The 20,230-nt window shown below is 44.6% G+C and overlaps 1 protein-coding gene across 2 annotated transcripts in view; it reads right to left on the reverse strand.

Annotated features, from left to right (window-relative positions):
• Positions 1-20,230, reverse strand: part of LOC134879103 (DENN domain-containing protein 5B-like) — a 52,614-nt gene that overhangs the window by 3,661 nt on the left and 28,723 nt on the right. For both annotated transcript variants that reach the window (XM_063905425.1, XM_063905424.1), the window contains 17 exons: positions 17,824-18,502; positions 13,420-13,607; positions 10,579-11,181; positions 10,261-10,492; positions 8,650-8,800; positions 7,917-8,010; positions 6,571-6,702; positions 5,683-5,835; positions 5,388-5,472; positions 4,829-4,910; positions 4,441-4,569; positions 3,878-3,999; positions 3,273-3,418; positions 1,320-1,438; positions 998-1,185; positions 814-896; positions 66-192 (listed from right to left, as the gene is read on the reverse strand). In XM_063905425.1, coding sequence (XP_063761495.1) covers positions 66-192; positions 814-896; positions 998-1,185; positions 1,320-1,438; positions 3,273-3,418; positions 3,878-3,999; positions 4,441-4,569; positions 4,829-4,910; positions 5,388-5,472; positions 5,683-5,835; positions 6,571-6,702; positions 7,917-8,010; positions 8,650-8,800; positions 10,261-10,492; positions 10,579-11,181; positions 13,420-13,607; positions 17,824-18,502 — 3,313 coding nt within the window. The remainder of the gene's footprint in view (positions 1-65; positions 193-813; positions 897-997; positions 1,186-1,319; positions 1,439-3,272; positions 3,419-3,877; positions 4,000-4,440; positions 4,570-4,828; positions 4,911-5,387; positions 5,473-5,682; positions 5,836-6,570; positions 6,703-7,916; positions 8,011-8,649; positions 8,801-10,260; positions 10,493-10,578; positions 11,182-13,419; positions 13,608-17,823; positions 18,503-20,230) is intronic.

A 20,230-nucleotide genomic window follows, 5' to 3' on the forward strand; every position in this document is an offset into this window, starting at 1 on the left:
TCTGAAATGGGCCAAATTACATCGTTTATTATCATCAGCAGGTGGCACTGTCCATCCACACTCACCCACAAAGTCCCACACAAACACCGTCTTCTGGAAGAGCCGGGCGGACTTGAAGCCGTGACGGAAGAACTGTTCCAGAGCCGACACCAGGCTGCTTTCTCCACACAACAGCACGGTCAGGCTGCCTCTCTGAGAGAAACACAAATGAGCTGTTCAGAAATGAACTTCAAAAATAGTGTTTAAAGTATGGTCTACAGCTGGGAGTTGCAAACAGGGCAGAGAGTGAGAGGACTTTTAAAGTGCCAATTTAGTTGGATTCGTATCCATAAAATGCTTCATCTGTTATTCTAAAACAATGAAAGAATGAGGTTTGCAGCTGCCGACTAGCTGTGAGTAGATTTTCAATGACAGAGGAGACTTCGCTTCCACTGCTGGTCTTTATGTAGCTGTGGAGGATTTAGGTGTTGCATTGTGGCGACACAGTGGCAGATTTGTATAGTTCGGAGGGGATCATTTAATGCAGGCCTTTGTGGATGAGCAGCCTCTGACTACAGGGCAGCATGCATCGCTCCACTCTTTACTCTCTCTCCATCAGTCCACACAGTGGGCACTTCAAATGTAGCTCTGTTTCCTCTGCTGTGGCGCTACAGTAGGTCTGGATTAGACCGGCACTTCACTGATGTTTACATTATGAACAGTCAGTGGATAGAAAACAGAGAGAACTAAGGGTTCATAGAAAGGGCAGCAGAGATATAAGCTGTCAAAGAATGAGTTCATTCAGTCAGACACGAGTGAGAAAGAGCTCCTCACCTCTTTCTCCGGCTTGTGGAAGTGTTTGATGATGTTGTTCACGGCCTCCCCGATGGCCTCTTGGATCTGGGCTGAAGTCGGTTCTGGAGAAAAGAAAGGCATTAATAAGGCACATTGAAGATCTCAACATCCCAGCATTCATATGTTGTTGTTAACAGGACTGAGAGTGCTGCAGGGTACTGACTGTATCCTCGTCCTGACAGCGACGTGATACTGATGCGTCGGATCTGGGATGGCGAGCGCTGCAGCGGGGGTGTGTGGCAGGCCCTCCCAGAATCCTCCTCTCCGCTGGGCAGCACCGGCTCCCCGATCAGGACCCTCTCCAGGCTGCCGTCATCAACACCTTTACCAAGCCACCGGCCACATGGGAACCTGAGGGAGAGGAATCAAGTTGTAGAAGATATCTATTATATAACTATTGTGGAACTGTTTTTAAAAAACTATTACAAAACTTTAAAAATAAGTTTTCCCATCAGCCTCAGCTCTAACACACACCCAGCACTCACTTGTATGTGTGTCCTGTGATCTCGTTGCGCACCATGACACAGTCCACCAGCCATTTAGCCAGGAGGCCGGCGTTGTCGTGTCCCAGCTGCACCGTGGTCATCTTCCCCAGGTTCTGACACTAAACACACACACAGTGGAGAGGACATCTAGTTAATGCAAAGTACTTGTATATAATTATTTATTCAAGCCATCTTAATATGCTTTATCAATGTACAATCTACAGCACTATTACAAGAACTGTTATCACTGCTGACGTCATCCCATAACCAAAACAGAGTCACCTTCCACATTAATTATATTTGACACTATTTAATGAGATCTCTGTAAATTGAATATAATTGTATTAATTGATTTAATCCTTGGCAATGTGTTGGATTAAATCCCTAATCCTTTTCAACAAGGCTTTCCCAGAATGCAATGGGCTGACCTGTCCACACTTTCTGTAGTAATTCATAACATTTAAAAAGGCACCCTAAATGTTGTTTAATACAATATCTCCAAGTAGTTTTAAGCAGCAATAATACCTACAATACAGTCATGAAATATACATTTAGATCTGAGGGTGTGACAGTAGCTGACAAAGGTTTTGATCTATACTTAAAACACTTTTTAGAAAGAGAACAGACCAACTATGACTAAAAGCAAATCAAAAGGGGGCCGACTGCGTGACAACCGGGCAGCTGGGATAAAAGCATTTCACAGAGACTGACGGAGAATATGGGAGATGGATGAAAGTGGAGGAGGGGGGGCTGCCTCTAACCTTGAACAAGGCGGTGATGTGCGTGTGAGGCCTGAAAGCAGACTGGGGGAGACGGAGACACTTGTTAAGACACAATGGAGGGAAAATCCCAATGGTGGTGCGGTGATTTCAGAACAAAACAAAGCAGCATCCATCATGCAAACAGAAGGAATATCATTGAAAGACATGCAGTGAGAGGAGGACAGCGGGAAGGAGCTGATCATGCTTTGAGGGGGGGAGGGGTGCATTATTTGTGTTAGCCAGTTCAATTTTCTGTAAATAGATTCAATTTTCCAAATAATGTTAAGTGGTTAGCTTGTTTATGGATGTTTTATTTATAGTAAAAGATCATTCCGGTTAAATACAACTTGGTCAGCAAAGTTAAGTCATTGATGATATACGGGAACTAAGGGTAAAGATACACTAACAGTCAGAAATTCAGACGGATAAAGTAACGGCCTATCCGGTTGGTGACATGAGTATTTTAAAAATCAGTTTCTCCAATGCTGTTCGTCCGCCACTTAGGAGCGCTCCGCCTGTTTCTCCTGCAGCTTAAGATCCAGATGACTACAATTCTTCCTCTGGTTAAAACGTATAGATAATAAAAACCATGTGGCTTAAAACTAGATTTAAAAAAGTTGATTTATGACATTTTTTGGCATTAAACCACACTGACGCATGCACATCAGGGACAATTGAAATGCCCTGTTACCTTTAATTGGAAACCTTATGGCCTTCTGAAGGTGAATGTTGAATAGTATAACTTTAATTGCTATAGGGTTTATATGCTACTGTGAGGGGAAAAAACGTTGGATGTGAAGGACTTTGTATAGATTGTACTGAATGTTGTATCTAATATTGAGAATAATCTATAGAAAGTAGAACAGATCTGTACGCAGTTATGTGACGGCTTGTACCCACAGTGTGCGTGTACATACGTTCCAGTATGTAAGTATGCGTGTACATATTCAACAGAAGATCCACCTTATACTAAACCAAAATTGACCCTTTAATACACTTACACAAGTAAAATCTGTAATGCCTTTAATGTTAGAGCTGCTAGCATGCAGAGTGTGAAGGTGTCCCAGTGACAGAGGAGGCACACAGAGTGTAACTGAAGTTCACACACACGGCACAAAAACCCAACGTAAACCAAACTGTGCTCAGAGGACTGACTGTACTCGGCTGCAGACGCCAGGGTCACATTACTCACATCGAAGGCCATCTCCAGGACGTTCTTGGGGATCTGCATGATGCCCGAGTCGCCCAGCTCTCCGGACACACACACCCAGGGGTTGGAGGTCGTCATGGCGTTGCTGAGCTTCTTGATGGGGATGATGACAACTCGATACGGGATCACTGCGGAGCCAAAACACTGTCAGCCACGAAGGAGAGGAATAAACCAACATGCTGATCCCACTCATTATCTAACTAGGTCAATTTAATTATGAAATCCAGATTCAGGCCAGGAGGAAAACAGAACAATGGATCAGATAAAGGAGATATTAAATCAGCACCTGCAGACATGTTCATCTATCTGAGGGCTTAGCTGTTCTGTGAGTTGAATAACACATTGTGCTTTGAATCTTTGGTTAAAGTGTTCATACATCCTCATGGTTTATTCATGCTAATAGCTCAGCCTGCCATGGATCCATATCCATCCATGTAGCAGCTGACATTAGCAAAATAACTCAGAGAGGAATGACGGGAAGAGGGGTTTCTGGGACTACGTAAGGCGGAGATATGACGCTTGAAATTTCAAAAGGTGCGATCGGTGTTTATTTCAATGGCGACGGGAGTCAGTGAGGGAGGACTCACTGATGGTGGTGAAGACGCTGGTGAAGCAGAAGTAGTCGACGGTGTTGAGAGACAGCAGGTGGAAGAGAAACTGCTCCTTCTCCTCCTCACAGCGCAGGAAAGCGTAACGCTTGTACAGCTTCCTGTACACACACAACGGCAGGTCAGGTTCAATAATATCACCGTAAAGTATCATCATCTGCCGCTTAAATCTGTCTTTATTATTAGAAATTCTTCCCATGTGTGTGTGTTTTCCTGTTGAAGTACAAAGTAGAAGGAAAGACACTACAGGCAGTTCAGGACTGAAAAACCACTGATGTTCTCCAGTAAAAAATAAATAAAGGAGGATTATTTAACTGGACGACAGCAACTCATAAATAATTGCTATAACATTTCCTTTTGGTCCCGTATAGAGCAGCCACTATCCAATGAGATGGAAAAAAAACTAGGGATTTAAGTACAGCTGCATCTCGGAACATGGGTTTTCGATTAGCAGCATCACAAAGCGTGTGTGTGTGTGTGTGTGTGTGTGTGTGTGTGTGTGTGTTGATCGTGTCAGTGTGTTTGATCATGTGTGTGCTCACTTGGTTAAGGCTTGTCGGGACAGCAGCTGTTTGAGGTGTTGGGAGAGCAGCTTCTTCTCCAGGGAGAGACGGATCCAGGCTCTCGCTCGGCCCACATCTGTCTTTATCTCAGACATGCTCTGGATATGCCTGAGGGGGCCGACCATGGAGGGACAGAAGAGAGATAGATGAAGTACAGCTAATATAATCTAATAATTGCTTGGTCTATAAAATAAAGTGCATTCAGAATTTCCCCGTAGAGCAGGTTGTCTTTTTTAACATTTTGCAATTATGCAATGAACAACGTACAGATGGATGCTGATTGAAGGGACTACTGTATGCAGTTAATTAACAGCTGATTGTACATGGCCTTATCCTCAAATGATCACTATAGGATAGCAGCATGTACCTCATATCCTGTATGAGAGACACACGTAGAGACGGCAACGCCATGGAACAGTCAGACTTCCTCCTTTCAGGAATATGTGACACTGTAGAAGAAGAAATACAGGATATGGTGCCTTTGTTACACCAGAACATAGAAAGGTGCAAACAGTAGACTGCACACTCTGCCATCTGAGATTGAATCTCACTTACAGGCTCCATATTAGTCAAGATGGCATCTATAGACAACAAAAACGTCTTAGCTGTCGTCTTGTGCCTAACATTAGTGTAAGGAGTTAATCTGAGGATGCTTCGGTTCAAAAATAGATCAAACTTTAAAATGCTAAACAGTTTTAATCCAGGACAAAGGGCAAAATGTGGCTTGCAAGAATAGGTAAGGCTTGTTTTAGCTACGCTGTTTGCTATGCACTTGTGGCCTCTGCCAAAACACATGTAAACAAACATCCGACCACATGCATGATCTCCCAATAGGTTTATGCCTGGCAGAGGTGCTAAACAATGCGGGACATGCAGTGTGTGTGTGTGTGTGTGTGTGTGTGTGTGTGTGTGTGTGTGTGTCCTACCTGGTGACTCTGCCTGCTGCTGCTGCTCCAGCTTCTCCTCTCGAGCCTGGTAGTGCAGCATGTGGGACCACAGGGCCGACTTCCCCTGAGACGGCAGAGAACCACAAAATCATGACACACTCCAACAGCTAACAGATTCACTGATGAAGATTATAATCCCACACAGAGGATTTATATCAGGCGATAACATCACAGCCTCAATACCCAACATGACACACAACCTGATTAAAGCAGTGGGTGTCTGCTTGCTTTATTATAAATCTGACAAGACTTGTGAGTGAGTGAGTGAGCTGACCTGTTTGACCTGCAGCCCGTGGCTCCAGATCCTCTCCAGCAGGTCACACAGGCTGGCGATCAGAGTGTTCTCCTCCAGCCCCGTGATGGTGGCCTCACCGTGGCCCAGCTCCACCGCCTCCCGGCCCATCTTCTCCACGAGCATCCGCTTGGTCTGAACACACCACACGCACAAAAGCAGTGTCAAAATGCATGACAACATGAAGTGGTTTAAAGGAAAAGTGTTGTTGTAGACCCACAGACCATTATTTGAAACGTTTTTATTTTAATAATTGATGGCAGCTTAACTAAAGATTTTCAAAAATATAGAAAACATTTTTGTTCTGGTTTAAAGTTACTTATTTGAAAAAAAAGATTATACACCTGAACAATCAGAAAATAGATAAAACTAAATAAAATAGAAAAGGGAAAAATGCAATATGAAGTTATGCAGTATGCAAAGCAGGATTTGAATAGGCAATGTAAATGATAAAGGTTTAAGAAAACAAACAGTAAAGCCTATTAATAATGTACTTCTTATACCCGTCAAATTTATATGACATGATGCTATTTACCAATTGTAATTCCAAGGTTCACTGGTGTCAGATACAGAGAGGATGTTTTTTGTCAGTGTCTGATCCCGCCATATCACCTTTAACAGGGGCATCTCATAAAAATGTTTAGTCTGATCTTCCAAAAGCTTAAAGGAAATAACTGTATGACATCTAATGTTGATGCAACATGAGAAACCATCTTTGTGTCGCCCTGCATCTTTCATGAGAGAACACTCCCCCCAGAGCTGTGTGTGTGAAAACCACACAGGGTGTGTGTGACAGAGGAAAGGTGTCAGAGGTCAGTGAATGACGGCATTAATGAATCCCAGCTCTCTCTGAACGCGGTGGGTTTTTACCTTCATGCGGCACTCCTTGAGCAGCCCCTCCACAAACTTCCAGTTGGTCTGGGCGATGACGGCGGGCGACAGATCGGACAGTTTGGGCTGTCGAAGGTTCTTCCCCAAGCTGCGGGCCTCCTGCATGTATTTCTGGAGGTCGAACAGAACCACTTAGTGAGAAAATTCAACATAAACAGACAAGAATGATATAGAATTTAGTGAAATACTGGAGTGTTTTTTAACGCAGGTTGAGCCATTTCACCTGCTCCTCTTTAACACCACGTGTGAAAAAAGCGTGATCCATCTCACACAGATAGAAGTGTCAGCTTTTAGACAACGAGTTACATTTTTTCAACGTGAGAAATCATGAATATGCAACACTTCAAAAGATATATGTGAGTTAATATGAATGGAAGTTACACAGGAGGGAAGTGAGAGCCTCTGTATTAAGAGTTGTGCAGTGAATTATCACCATGAAGCATGTGTTATTCAAAGGTGTGTAATTGAAACAACTACATGAGAAATGTGGCCGCAATAAAACACTGGATAGGTGATGACAGACAGCAGGAGGAGAGACTAAACTGCTGTCAAGCCAGAGGAACATTCAAGGAACAGCATTGTTTGTCTGATAAAATACTGTTTAAAAGGAGTGGATTCAACTTCAAATTCTTTAAGTGTTCTTTCTATATTCCTAAAATCCCATTAACCCCCATTTTGTTTGGTAGTGGTGGAGTCCGGCGTTAGATTGCATCCCTCAGCTTTGAGGAATTACAGGGAAACAATGCATGCATGTAATCCAGTGCAAGTGCAATTACAGAACGCTCTTTACACCACATCAGAGCGGGATTACACTGCTGATGCACACAGAGCATCCCATAGCTGAGGCTGCAGTTAGAGGGTCAGGTATGGGGTGGAGGGGTCTGAAACAGAAAGTCCACAACACAGGTAGCTCCTCCACATACCAGGCAGGACGCAGAGGCAGATTTTTTAGGCGGTTTGATAGGCGGAGGGGACGCTTTGTCCCACTCCCAAAACGCCATGGAGTTCTGCAGGACCAGACAGCCCTCCACCTGCTGAGGAGGAGGAGGAGGAGGACCGAAAACCCCCGACCGACAGGCACAGCACACACGAGCAGACAGGAGAGGAAAAGGAACAAAAAGAGAAGAATGGACAACAGAAGGCAGCATGCACATGACGTCTTCAAAAAGGATGAAAAAGAAAGCTGGAAACAGGAAATCAGTTGCGGAACGGAAACAAAAGAATGCCGCCAGGAGACGAACAGAGAAAGTAAAAGACATGCTTGTGCAGGAGGGCATTCAGAGGACAGGTTTTGGGAGGGTTCTGGGGAGGGGGGGGGTCTCTACCTCTTTCAGGTCGTTGTCCAGGCCCAGGTGCTCTGTTTGATGTCTGTGGTGACGCTCTTTCCTTCGCTGAGCTGTCGCCGTCCTATGAGACCACCTGCAGGTCAAACAAGGTGTAAGAAATGAGACCTACAAACACTTTAAAGCATTTACATAAACGGTCTTCCACTGAGCCACAATCACGAGGAAGTCGCCAAAAAGGTCAGATTGGTCCGCTTGTCGGGCTCTATTGTGATTGTTCAAACGCTTAGAGATGCGCTAGCCAATAGAAGTATGAGTGTTACATATTGATGCCACTATGTTACTGAAGTAGAAAAAGGAGTCCGATGGAGGCTGTTATTTACCATCGTCCATTAAAGGCCTATTTCTTTTTAAAAGATGCTTTTCTTTTCTCCCTATATTCCTTTTTAGGGTAGCTGTTTTCCTGCAGACTGATGGAAGGATAAACAGATAATAGGTAGAACAATTAAATACATTTAATTAAAAAAAAATGGATTTAAGTTGTACTGGAGTCATTAGGCTCGTTTAAAGCAAACAGCAAAGTATTTATCTTCGTTCCACCTCTGAATTTAGCCCCAGTAATGTATCTTTTAGTGCTTTTTGTAATACAGCAAGGGAAATTAGGTTTCTAGACAATTAACTAAGCATCACACATTAATGACATTGTTAAATCAACCCAGCCTGTGAAGAGCTTTAAAGTGTCGTCTTCATCTGCTGGGTTCACGTTTAGACTCACTTGTTATTGGCCGGCCCCGTGTTGAGCACGTCAGCCTGCAGTTTGGGGAAGAATCCCTGCTCGTATTTGCCCTGACCGATCTTCATGTCCAGCAGGTGGGGGTGGATGGCGGTGTGGTCGATCTTCATCAGCCGCTGCTCAATGGTCTGAGCTTTAGAGGAGACAGAAACCATTCAGACAACAGTCAATGAAACATGTTTATTGACATGCTGTTTATACTCCAAGCATCACCAAATGGCAGAACCAACCTGATAGAAAAACAACCACTTTCTCATAAATAAATGAGATGAAATAATAGATTTTACTTGATGCAAGTCAAAATTCTGGTCAGCCCCATTTCACTCTCTGTTACTCTTCAGGGTTAAGAAAGGAGACGGGGTGGAGGGTGTTTTTGTTGAATATTTTTTTTCATGTTCAAAAAAATGTATTGTTTTCCTTGTAAAGAGAACACCTTATTCTTTTGTAGAAAAATATTTATGTATATTCAAATTTCAGACGCATTGTGGGAATGAAGCTCAATAATCAGCCAAGTAAATATTGGAGAACAAGACCTGACAACACCCTCTCTTCCCACTTTGTCCTTCACCTTCTTATCTTCCCCTCACACCTAGACACTACATTACCAGACGCATGTCCACAAACTACCTGTTGTTATCTGTCTGGGTCTTGTTGCCCTTCTTGAGGATTGAACTTGACGTGCGTTTCCTTAGACAGTTCTGGAGTGAGCAAAGAGGCGAGGGCGTCGAAGCGAGTGGCCACAGGGGAATGTAGGCGGAGGGAATGTTTTCTTATTGTCTGGGTAATTGGGTACACGCATGTACCATCGCCCTCAAATAAGCTCACCATTAAATTGCTCGGCTCATTAGTGTGAAAGTGTGGAGCGCAGGCAGACGACACGCAAGAGTACGCACCAAAGGAATGCAGGAAATACTCATTATTCAATCATTTTGATCGGAGGTACGGTATAAAACTATACTACTGCCTGCTTTGTCGTATTTAGCTACAGTAAAATCTGTGAACAATCTTTGGTTTGTAGTTTTTAAACACACAAGTAAACCTGCAGTCCGGCTGTTTTCCAGTTTTCTGAGTCAGTCCCAGGTCTGACCTCCCGCCTCACACTGCACACTCAGCACCAATTTAAAGGCTTAATGAAGGGAAAGCCGAGCAGCACTAATTAATAAATTGACGGGGGACAAAAGCCTGACCAAACATTCCTGCGGTAAATCGTGGCAGAGAGTGTGTGCTCGTGCTTATGTGGGAGAGACTCTGAATGATGGAGTGTTTGCTGTGCTGGGATGTAGAGACATGAGAAGTGTGGTTTTCTGGTCAATGGGGAGGGCACAGAGGCTTCCAGACAACAAGTGGGAGACAGGATGGAAAGGAAAAATGGGGGAGGAGCAGAGAAATGGATGCAGGGTGTTTGTGTGTTTTGAAAACGGCACGACACAGTACATCCTGTCTGTTTATGGACGATCAGTATGGTTCCAAGGACGGACAACATGCCGATCAATTGGCTCCTTGTCTGCTGCATATTCAAGCCTCCACTCTCAAACGTGAATCGAATGAAATGTACCTAACCCACCATGATGGACCTCTTTCTGCAGAGCTTACCAGACTCCTTGAGGATGGTGCACCTCTGGTAGCTGGAGGAGCGCAGGCTGGGAGCGCGGACGTTGTAGAGGCGGGCCTTGTCGATGCGAGCGTCAAAGACACGCAGCAGCGGCTCCTTGTCCTCCCACTGGGACATGATCTTGTTGTCGATGAAGGTCGCAAACATCTGCGTCTCGATGAAGTGGGAGAGGAAGGGCAGGTAGGGCTCCGGCTGGTCGGACAGGAACGAGGCCTGTAGAAGACACAGAAATACATGTACGGTCGATTTTCACATATTCATTTTTTTGCACTCTGAGGATTTGTGCTTGATTTTCTCACCTTGTCGAAGTTGTGCATCTGCTCCCTGTTAGTGAGCCACGACTCCAGGTCCGGGGCGCTCTGGATGACGAAGGCTTCGTAGTCGGCAAACATGGTGGTGAAGCGGCTGGCGAACACCTCCCTCAGCTGGACGTTCAGCTTGGCGTTCCTTAGCTCCTCCTCTTCGGCTGCTGTCCGTCCCCCTTGTCCCTCAGTCACCTGAGCTTTGACCCCGGCCCTCAGGGCGTCCACTCGTGCTACCGTCACCCCGGTGCGTTTGGTCAGCGCCTGCAGTCTCTCCAGGGTGGCGTTTCCCTGCAGCAGCTCCAGCACAGCCAGCTCCTCCCCTGCGAGGTTACCGTTACGCCCGTCGTCCTCCAGCTGCCGGAGAGCGACCGTCTTGCGCTCTCTTCCAGGAGTGGAGGGGGTGCTGCCAGGAGCACTGCCGGGAGCGCTGCCGGGACTGGTGCGAGTCCGCGGAGGGGCCCCCGTGTTAGCGGAAATGCCATGGCTTAGCAGTACCTCGCTTAGCTCCTGGATGAACTCAGTCTTGTTGGGGAAATTGGGAAAGTCCTCTGGAAGTTCAATGTAGTGGTTGTCAATGTCCACAAAACACAGGTTGGCCTGGAAAAAGAAAAAATATACAATATAATACAGACCTTTTGGGTTCCAAATAATAAATCAAATCTTTACTTTCAAAGACAGAAGCTGAAGATGGATATTTAACGTGTCCTTTGTGTGCTATCAACGTCGTAGGGTGAGCCCAGAGACATGGGACAGGTATTATCAGGAGGCATATTGAGGACAGATTGGTTAAGGAGGTATGATGGGGGCTGGGAGATGTCGAGAACAGAGAATGTAGGTCAGTGTGTGATTGATAATAGCACATTGTCGGAGATCAAGCTAAATCTGATAATGGAGTTAGCATCACACCATCATATGGGATTAAAGTAAGACCTGATAATACTCTAATCCACTCAAAACCACAGAAAAATGGGAGCGCGCTTTGATACGCACGCCAGAAAACTCACAGAATGTCCTGTGGATGACGGACCCCATTCCTGGCTATATTTTCAGAGCATTGAAATACATAGTGATGTCACTTTGTTGCTGAAGTTAACAAAGGAGTTCAATGGAGGCGTTTCAGGCAGGGTGTGTGGAAGAGGTGTCTGGAGGTAACTTTGGGATTTCAGCCTTTGCAGACCCTTTACATGCACAGAAAACCTATATATTAACACACTACAGGAAAGGGAAACCCCAAAAAGCATAATAGGGCCCCTTAAATCTTCAGTCCTCTTGAAAAATGTCACTATATACATTAAAGTTCTTAAACCTGGGTTTGGTTGGACTCCGACTCTTTTGTTCAATAATTAAAAAAAACCTTTTTAACTCACAAACCTTTTTATCCCGGGTAATGTTGTCCTAGTTTAAATCTAAAGCCCACTAGAAATACTTGAATATTCACAGGGAGAGATAAAGGAGAACATATGATGGAGATAACTGTGCCACATAATCTTTTCTGCAATGAAAATGGTATAATTTAATTTTAAAAAGCCTGGATTGAACCGGGTTCAGAAAGGCAAACCTTGTCTGACATTAATTCACCAATTATATCCACAGTCTCTCTCATCGTGTCCTCACTGCTTTGCTCGAAGCCATTCTTTCATCACCAGCCCATTTCTGGGTCATAGCCACTTCAAACACAGAGAGATACACCAGTGTAAGGAAGAAGGGGACCCCCTATTCAGGAGGCGGGGGGGGGGGGGGGGACACAGACTGCAGCATCCTGCGCTGGATGGCATAATTAGCATCCATACGGAATGTGCCGGATTAACGAGCGCCGGGAGTCAGGGGATGTCAGCAAAGCCGGAAGCCTGGATGTTACGCTTTGTTGGGGCCTTATCTCGCTTTAACACACACTCACATTTTCTGTAACCCTGAATCAGGCTAAATACTGGTTTAAACCCAGAGCCCATTCAACTCCTCTCTGTCGGACAAATGTTTGGGCTGGGATAAAAAGACAAGAAGAATGACAAGACTGAAATCCACCTCAGACTCACTTAGCCTTGAGTTTCAACTTTAGACAAACAAAAGGTAAATCCCGGTCCTATTGTGTGTGTTCGTGGAGGCTGTTGAACAGAGAGGTGTTTTTTTGCCATTTCCTGTCTGAACTGGAACCTGGTAGTCTGCCTCTGTGTGTGCGTGTGCGTGTGTGTGTGCGTGTGTGTGTGTGTGTGTGTGTGTGTGTGTGTTGGCCTTGTATTGTCAGCAATAATGAGCACAGATTGCAAACTGCTGCAGCTGGTGCATGCACACTTGAAGTGCTTGTTTGAGGTCTAACAAAATACCCAGAGACCTCACATGATTTAGTAACTTTAGTAAATCATTTCCTGATGACTTTATGGTATCAATAACTAGTTTCAAGTCTTCTTTATTCTGGCATGGTGTTCATTTTGTATATTATGGGTCCATTTAGAGATAAATAGAGGACACAGGGTATGCTTTAGGAGGTGGCTACCTTGTAATCGACAGGTTGCTGTATCGCTCTCAGAACAAAGTTCAGGAAGACACTACTGACATAGCTACTTATTTTTTACACTTTAAATACATTTTGAATATGTTTAAAGCTAGCTGAAATTGCCAGCGGTACATATGCCCACCTACCCAAGCTATATTTTACAATTCTGGTTCCAAAAAATGAAGACAGCAAAGCCAAAAAGCCAGATTTACGACTTCAAAACGGTAGCCTACAACACATCACATGAATTTAACCAAAAGTACTATTGTAGTCCAATGCTTTCCACATTTGCAGTTGTTATACAAGGCCTGGAGGTATGGTTACAATCCATAGGTTGTCTGTACCTCCTGAGGAAGCTCCAGTGTGGAGCGGTCTGTGCCCTCTTTGGACTGCAGGCCCATCAGGTAGGGAACCGGAGCGTCCAGGAAGTGGAGGAGAGAGGCCGGCAGGATGGGAACATAGACATGCTGCCACTGGAAGGGAAACAGCAGGGTGGTGATGCCCTCTGCCACCGTCATCAACCGCTGGTAGTCTGAGAGAAGGAAGAAAGCAATGTGATATGAAGAGGGAATTAATAAATGATGGGATTTCAGAAATGTGTTTTGTAGTTATACCAGAACGGCATAAAAAGAAGCTATGACTTTTAATCAGATGGCTACACGCATATGTGAAATTGCATATGGAAGTAAGCGTGTTATGTGCTTTCAATAAACCCTTTGTTGCACGGTATAGACTCTCAGAAAGAGAAGCAGGAGTGGGGGGAAAAGGTTTATGAAACACACACACACACACACACACACACACACACACACACACACACACACACACACACACATATATACATATTTATACATTAAGAGTATTGATGTGCATGAGAGGATTTCCTCAAGTGATTTAAATTGAATCGGAGAGTGAGTTAGGGTTAAAAACGAAAGGAATTACATTGTTATATTCTTTTCAATCACATTTTCCTGTGTGTGTGTGTGTGTGTGTGTGTGTGTGTGTGTGTGTGTGTGTGTGTGTGTGTGTGTGTGTGTGTGTGTTGCCTCTGTTCCCTAGAACAGATTAAGGCCAGTGGTCGCAGGATGGCTTCAGTATTGAATTCAACAGCAGATTCATCAGATGTTATTGTCCAGGCCAGAGTGGAAAGCCTGCACGACCTCGAGGAAAGATAAAATAATAATAAACCAAGATAGAGTTATATTATAGTTACCCCCCCCCTCCACCTCCTTTCCCTTTCGATTGGTCTGGCTCGGTCAGTGTCCACATACATGTGAATCTGTGCACTTTCATTGAAAATGCATTAAGCTCTGCAGTGCAGCATACCACAATGATTCAATTCAACAGCAGAAATAGAAGGAAGACATGCCAGTCCTGCTCCTGCTGTGTGCTGTAAGTCTGTATTTACTTTCTCCAAGTCTGAACAGGTTCAAACACACACCTCTCTGTGGGAAATGCGGCATAGGGTCTGACTCACTGCTGTTTCTTTTTCATGTTACATCAAATCCTACCTGTTCCCTCAAAAGCTCACACCAGGATAAGTTTATCCTCAGCCGGCTGCATTACCACATCGTTGTTATAACCAGACCTCTAAAAGAGCTTCTCCTCTGTGGAATCCTTTCACACCTCATAAATTGTACCTCGCCTCATACTGAGAGACATCAAAGCGCACACAGCGAGACCTCGAGTGGAATAACCATGAGATGATAAGGACAGAATTGAACAGTGACTGATTTGATGTTCTCCTCTTGCTAGTTAAACTAAATCATGTTCTCGTTTGAAATATCTACGGGTGTTTCTTTCAGAGATTCCTATTTGATAACATTTGCTACTAAAGAAACTCCCTTTGAAATGTAACAAGTACAAGATCTGTGAACGGTGAGCAAGCATGTAATCATCTCAAAAGGAAAAAAAATCTGATATGGGAAAGCATAGTGCTGCAGAAAGTCCCGACAGAGGCTGATAGAAAACAGGATAGGACATGTCGAGTCATTGTGAAAGTGCATCAGGGCCTGATCAACACACACAGCACAGTATCACATTGAGGAGGCGAGCTGTGTGTGGTAAACAGCTGACATTATTCAAATAGAGAGGTGGTAAAAATTAGTTTCGCTGCACTCTGACAATGCTGTGCTTTAAGAAAAGAGACTGAACATTAATGTTTTTCATGAGGATGAAAGGGATTGAAATGAAAAGAGGTCTAGAGAAGCATCTTATCATATGACCAATCAAAGAAAGGACTTATACTGAGAGAAAACCGGCGTCAAGCACGGGTTAACTGACCTGGAAAACCACACTAACGGAAGACTAAATTGTGGAAATTTTTCATGGGACATTAAAAAGTGACGAAGAATATTGGTTTTACATTTAAGGGATCTCTTAATCCTGCTGAGCACCACCTCTAATATTGAATGTAATGGGGGAAGCCCTTTATATGCTTTTATAAACATCCAACTACAAATATATGTAAATCATTGTGCACATTTCTGTACAAAAATACCACTTTAGAACCGTCAAAGGTCTTCCACGATTACATTAAAATCAGAATACTTCATTTATCCAGAGGGGCAATGATGTTTTGTGACATTTGCTCCATTTTAGAATAAAAACTATCAAATAAAATATGTATTTAAATGTAAGGATTCGAGTAAAAACGTGCAGATTTGACTACAAATGCAATAAATCCAGTTGTGCTTCACATATTAAACTTTCCATTAATGTGTCATATTCTTGATGCATTTCCCTTTTGGTACATTTCTATTTCCTATCATCCCATTTTTCATAACGAATGTTTACAATGCTCTTATCTCATATTTACACCCCCATTTCTCACACTGGGGTTATCTAAGCACCATCATACACCAAAAGGAAATTCCCGGTTGGCCATAAATCTGATTCCTATCTCTCCGCTCTACACTGATTACCATATAAAGAGATTCCTGCATGCCCCCCCCACTACCCCCCACTGAGCCCCATGATTGGCGGAGACACTCGCCTGTCACTTCCCATCCCTAGCTGTCAGGGCTAATAAGTGTAGGGTGGGGTGGGGGGCTGATGATGCCTCCATCTCTCATGGTGTAATTGTTTGTTGACTGATTATGAGGAGCGTGGGAACATATGGTGGAGCAGCATCTCATTATGCAGGGAACTTCCTCCCTCTCTCTCCCCTGAAGTGAACCCTTCCATCACCTGCCTCCATCCTAACGACGCTCTGTGCAGGTTTGTTGCACCTCAGTACGGAGGAACAAGGGCTCATTAGGAAAGACGTGTCGCACAGTCGGAGTAATGGGGATTCCCGGTAAAAAAATGGCAAACAGTTGAACCAAATAGGCATGAATTCAGTCTGGTTTTAATCAATTCCCTCCAGGGGCGACTGCCTTTGACACTGACAGTGATGAATAAAACACTGAGACCCAATTTCCATCAAACGATGATGGAATGAGAGGAGCAGCAGGCGTGGATGTTTTCTTGGCCAATTGAGACTTTACATTTCTAACACTTCTTCGCCTCACACGTCTCTGAATTAAGCAGATGCGCAGTCCTAATTCATGAGCTGTTTCACCTGTTATGTGTTCATCGCTTCAACAGATTTTTCTCTACAGTAAGAAAAGTACAGACAGGCTAACAACATCACAACTCCAGCTCTGTACGCAACTGACGTGAGAGAGGCAATGATTTTTTTGCCTGACTAACAATGAAAGCCAATTGGAATCACACATCTCTACCAAATAACATAAAGATGCCCCTTTGTCACGATGCACATTTAGTTGCAGTACAGTGCAGAGCTAAACAGTCGGCAAATTAGACTTCAATTTCTAATCCTAAACCCATTGTGTCCTTACGAGCTGTATGTAGAGACACAAAAGCCCAGGGCTCTAGAGGAGACAGAAAAATGGTTTGAGAGCTTAGAGTTGGAAGTCCTCTCGGATGCAGACAGTCTACTCTGCAATTAAAACAAGATTGTAATACTCAGGTTAGGAAGGTGTCAAACCAATACCTGCATAAGAGCATCAGCGTCCCATTGACAATGATTTTTTAAAATGGGTTGAATTTTGCCTTTTCCGGCAGCAGTCATTTCACTTGCTCTGCACCACAGGAACATTCCTCTAATGTTTATCATGCAGAACAAAGGAGATACATGACTCATCCGGCACAGAAGATAACAATCAAAGTGTTACAGTACAGAGTGTGCCACGCCGCCGACTGGGTGAGTGAAACTGAGAAAGAGTAGGTCGGAGGAATGTAGAGCAAAAGGTAATCTCAGGTCAGAGAGCAGCTCAGAGTAGCTGCTCCTAGTGTGAGACCCTACAGCAGTGCATTGCTGCAGCGCTGAATAATGGATGAAGGGAAACCTAGAAGGAGGAAAATCTGATCGCAGTGCACCTCAGATAGCCTCATGTGTATTTTAGGATAGTTTGAGACATTTTACTTGGTCTCCAAGCAATCTCGTTTAACAAAACAATCTTGAGGAGTTTTTCCTGTGTCAGCCTGCCTCCAGATTCCAGAAACTCCCTCTGGAGGGAGCTTTGGGATTTTTTGCAGAACATTTACATGCACAAACACACTACAGAAAATGGGACAACCCCCAAAAGCATAATATTGTCCCCTTAAGAGCAAATAATCCAAAAATCAAGAGTTCATATTCAGTGTTTTTTCGGCATTGCTATTTCTCCATGTGTGTATAGAAACGTTTGACAATGCTGAGAGAAAGTCTGATTTCCTATGAACCTGACTTTAAGCGTCCTTACCGTGTGAGTACAGCAGGATCTGCATCTCCAGCAGGGTGCAGGTGAAAACCTGGACCAGGTTCTCCACTCCCAGCAGACTGAAGGCCTCGGCGAGGGGGAAGTCGGCCAGCTGCAGCTCCCCGAGCCCCGGCCTCTGGCACACGATGGGCTCGTACACGCCGTGGAACTTGAGCGAGCGTCCCGGGGCGGGCAGCGGCACCTCGTACAGGATGTTGTGGACGTAGCTCTCCAGCGGCAGCGGGGGGGCGGTGGTTGCCGTGACGGCCCTGTGCATCTGCGACAGGAAGCTGCGGCAGGCGTGCATGAAGGGCATGGGCGTGATCAGACACAAGGCCTTGGAGACGTAGAGGGTGTCCCGTGAAGAGTCGTAGCTGCCCGCCCTGCGGGTCGAGGAGGAGGTGGGGGAGTCGGCCTCGTCTAAACTGCTGGCCAGGGAGTCCATGCTGGAGGAGGAGGAGGAGGAGGAAGAGGGGGTGTTGGCAGAGGTGCTCTCTGCATTGTGCATCTGGTAGAGGGTCTGCATGGCGGAGCAGATCTGCGGGCTGGTCACCTCCTCGTAGAAGGTGTGGACGAAGCCGTAGGTCCGAGAACCGTCCTCCCTGGTGATGATGAAGGAGTGGAACTGTGGAGTCCGCTGGTCCGCCTGCGTCCTGAACGACAGGCCTTTAGGCATACACAGCTGCAGGGAGAGGGGGGGGGGGGCAGAAATAAATACCACTTCCACAATTACTTGTTTGGTAAAAATCCTTTTCAGAAAGAAAATCACAATATGATCATCAATTATTTACTGACTGAATAAAAAAGAAAAAAGTCCACCTTAAATCAAGTTGCAAATCTATCTCAGTCAATAGCAGTTGTTTTTTTCTTAATCATACAGCCCTAATTATAACTTCTAAACCAATATTTGTAAGTGCAAATGATAATATGTGTTATGCTTTAACAAAAACACTCAAAATCCACGTAGATTTTTGATATGAAAAACAAAGTCCTGCAATACATCTGAATTCTTAGCATCATTTTGTTTATCTGGCTGCTGAGCGCTAAACAGAAACAGCAGCCACAAATTCAAATGTGTTCATGCTTACTGCTCTGCCAACACATACATATTTATGAGCATTCACAAACAACTTGTGCATTTATATTAATATGCACCATTTCAACATAAACATATGAAACATTTCACCCAGCTTTGTTCTCGTTTATGAACATTTTGTCTTTACAGACACACACACACACACACACACACACACACACACACACACACACACACACACACACACACACACACACACACACACACACACACACACACACACACACACACACACAGGCCGGGTGATGTGATTGGATTATGCATGAGTCATGTGTCTCGCTGATCTGTACTGACAGATCATCTCGCCCCCATTCAAAGTCTGTGTCTAACATTAGTCTTTACCGCAACCACATTTTCTAGTTTGGTTCCTGGAAAACAATAACATTTCATACGGTTCCCTTCAGAGCCCCGCAGAGCCGAGGGAGGTTAACAGAGCGGTGAGAGACAAGCTCCAAGCCTCTAACAACGGGGGTGACGGAATTTAGCTTTGTTATAAAGTATCGACTCACTGCCTGAGCCGGGCGCGTTCAGGATCGCTTAGCAACATTAGTGAGAATAAACAACCACGCTTCAGAAGGGACACATTTAAATCTGACCTCCATGACGCAGGAGTCACAAAATGACCGTTCCGTTGCTTGCATGAAAAAGGAAAAGCACCATGGGAGCAGAAGAAGGTGAATTTGATGGATTGTTTACCTACAGATACATATTTGATAAAGGTGAACCGTAGAGGTTAACGGGAGCTCTCCAGGAGGACATTTGGCCCAACAAGACGGGGAAAAGCAAAAGAAGATGATCCTGTGAAGTGATTGTGATTTGATGCCTGATCCATCCCTGTGCTGCAGGGGGGAGACGGGGGAGTGTGTGTTTGTGGTGATGGTAGGTAGGGTTCCTAAAGTCTCAGAAATCTTCAACCCCCAAGATTTCTTCTTTTAGCAGAGATGTTAATGAAGCAGCCAGCAGTGATTACAATCAGTCTCCATTAATTATTCTTCAGGTAGAGACATGACCTAATTAGAGTGGCACAGAAGGCTGAACTGGCGTTATGCACAAAGACATCGACACACACATACGCCGTTTGCACCTGTTTAATCTAATCAGAGGACTTGTTGGAATCGACTACAGAGGCAGAAAAACATGTGTGGATGGAAGGCCTTCAAAAAATCACTTAAAATTCAACCCCAAGAACATTTGAGTCTGTGTGTGCGGCTGTGGGTGTTGGGTTTTGAAAGCAATCATCACAGCAGCTTTTCCTCCCATCCTCCTCTTCCCGCACCTCGCAGAAGAGGAGGAGGAGATGGGATCTACAGAGGA

This window comes from Eleginops maclovinus, chromosome 17 (genome assembly GCF_036324505.1).
Source record: "Eleginops maclovinus isolate JMC-PN-2008 ecotype Puerto Natales chromosome 17, JC_Emac_rtc_rv5, whole genome shotgun sequence".
Classification (NCBI taxonomy): Eukaryota; Metazoa; Chordata; class Actinopteri; order Perciformes; family Eleginopidae; genus Eleginops; species Eleginops maclovinus.